This window comes from Montipora capricornis, chromosome 13, assembly GCF_036669925.1.
Source record: "Montipora capricornis isolate CH-2021 chromosome 13, ASM3666992v2, whole genome shotgun sequence".
NCBI classification, from domain to species: domain Eukaryota; kingdom Metazoa; phylum Cnidaria; class Anthozoa; order Scleractinia; family Acroporidae; genus Montipora; species Montipora capricornis.
In genome coordinates, this window is record NC_090895.1 from 3,472,849 (window position 1) to 3,475,348 (window position 2,500).

Sequence of the window (2,500 nt, forward strand, 5' to 3'; positions counted from 1 at the left end):
GTGCTATAATCGGTTGTCAATCCATCGACTGGCTAGTGGTTGATCGGATGATTTACTACTTGATTAAGGTGCTTTTGCTGCTTAATGTTGATAAAGCAAATAAACTTCAACACATAATTGCACAGATGCATTACATTTAGTGTTGAGTTACTGTAACTATATCTTTTATCTCTTGACTTTGCTATGCTCCAGCTCCATCAAAACCTCCCACTGGATTTATAGTGAGTGCAGCCACTTCTACAAGTGTCACAGCATCTTGGAAGCTGCCTCCTGTACACTCAAGAAATGGAATAATCAAAGGATTTAAATTGTTTATTAATAAGAAAGGGTCAAGTGACAAACCAGATCTTCAATTGATCGATGTTTCCAATGCCTCAGTTTATACAAAGACTGTTACTGGATTGCAAGAATCTACAAATATGAATTGCAGGTGTTGGCCCACACCTCTGCTGGTGATGGACCAAAGAGTTTTGTTCAGTTTGTAAAAACGAAGGGATCTGGTTAGTGATGGTTTTTGGTTTAAAGCATCAAGGATTATGTTGGCTATGTTGAATGTGTCTTAAATGTATTTACTGTTGAGAGAAAGCATGTGATAACAAAGTAAGAAATACTGCAGACGTACTGAGGTCTGACTAGATGTGTACCTGTGAGAAACTGGACAAAAATGTTATAGAAATGAAAGGTGAACACAGAACTGAAGACTCTGAGATTAATATTTCTGTGGTAATTTTCCATCTGGTGATGATATGCCAATATCAAATTTAATTGGGGATTGTTATTATTGTATGTGTATGTGTATGTCTTTTGAGAAGATGCGATTTTGCTTTAATCCCTCTGTCTTAATTGCCCAAGTGATTGTGACGTGATCATAGTGACAATTTCAATAAGCCCATTACAATGACAGTATCATAATTTGGTTTGATTTAGTTTCAATAACTTTTCCATCTTATGTGAGCATTCTTGTTTGATTATCAGATATCAGAGGACCAGGTTTTTCCATAGCAAGTCTTCTGAAGGTGTCTTTTTCTATTGGTGGTTTATCTTTGCTTGCTTTTCTGCTATTTATTGGAATTACATTCTGCAAAAAGAGAAGGAAGCGCCCTACAAAGTGGTAATTAGCTTTCTTTCCCTTTATTACGGGTAGGAATTGACACATTCTATAAGCTGGAGAAGATAAAAAATACTTGTTAAAAATAACGTACAGCTGTAAAAAGCCCCTTGCTGGTATTGCAAGAAATTATAGTTTATGAATCACAGGCAAGTTGTATTTGGTCATTTCCAGTGGCACATGTGTATATCAAAGACCCTATATGTAGCTGATCTTATGGATGCCTTGATAAACACTCGCGATGGCTATTCTTTTTTTTATTAGAAAATGTAAGAATGCATGCACTGACGTAAGTGCCAATGTCTCCCTTTTAGGCAATTTGAAACTTAGACCTACAAAAAAAACAAATACAACAAAATGTTGGTTTCATTTCTTGGTAATGCAGCAGTAACACTATTGACTTAAAAAGCGGAGATTATTCAGGGCTTAATGGAGCACATTCCTTCTTTTAAACTTTTAATTATTATCATTAACATTAACAAAGGGTGCATGCATTATTCAGGATTAGTCATTTAGATATGTGGCTGCATCGGTTCACGTCTTCCGTGATGAAAATTGTCAATATCTATTATATGTAACAACAGACTTCACTGATTAGTTTTGTACCTCATATGAACCATGTGAGCGTTAGACATGCTAATGGAATGGGCCCACACAAGACAGAGAAAAACTCTGACCAGGGTGGGAATTGAACTCACGACCTTCGGGTTAGATCACCGCTGCTCTACCGACTGAGCTACAAGGTCAGACGGGGGGAAGCCGTAGAACTGAGGATGTTAAAGTCACGGCAATGAACATGCACAGCTACAAGGAAGAGTTACGTTTTTACAAACGTTGGCCGTGTAGCACGTATATTTCAACAGAAGTGCTACACGGCTAACGTTTGTAAAAACATAACCCTTCCTTGTACTTAGCTTGTACATGTTCATTGCCGTGACCTTAACATCTTCAATTTCCACAGCCTGCTCCTGTCTGACCTTGTAGCTCAGTCGGTAGAGCAGCAGTGATTTAACCCGAAGATTGTTGAAAGTCTCTTGAAATATAAGTGCTATACGGCCAACGTTTGTAAAAACGTAACCCTTCCTTCTATTACATGTTTTTTTCTATTTCGATGGGAAAATGAATTAAGAATTATTTCAAATGAATAGCTTTACTTCTTTTATCTCCCTAGCAGTGGTCTTCCCTGAATAATTTTACGGGTTGAAGGTAACAAATACATGTAATGGGTCAAATGCCAACTTTTGAACGCATCATGCGCAGGACAATGGTTATTGTTTGACAACCATATGCTTTTACTAATGCTTACTTCAGTTCCAAACACTGTCCAAATATGGCATTACATTTTCATATTAAATCCCAAAGTTAACATTTACCTTATAAATCATTTAAACC

General features: G+C 37.0%; 2 protein-coding genes across 2 annotated transcripts in view; both read left to right on the forward strand.

Annotated features, from left to right (window-relative positions):
* The window catches only part of LOC138030368 (uncharacterized), a 61,761-nt gene extending 61,276 nt beyond the window's left edge, over positions 1-485 (forward strand). The window contains exon 14 of the mRNA XM_068878289.1: positions 193-485. Within this exon, the coding sequence (XP_068734390.1) occupies positions 193-485 (293 nt within the window). The remainder of the gene's footprint in view (positions 1-192) is intronic.
* Positions 486-590: 105 nt separating this feature from the next.
* Positions 591-2,500, forward strand: part of LOC138030369 (tyrosine kinase receptor Cad96Ca-like) — a 2,689-nt gene continuing 779 nt past the window's right edge. Inside the window, exons 1-2 of the mRNA XM_068878290.1 lie at positions 591-682; positions 976-1,111. Of these exons, the coding sequence (XP_068734391.1) occupies positions 637-682; positions 976-1,111 (182 nt within the window). The 5' untranslated portion in view covers positions 591-636. The remainder of the gene's footprint in view (positions 683-975; positions 1,112-2,500) is intronic.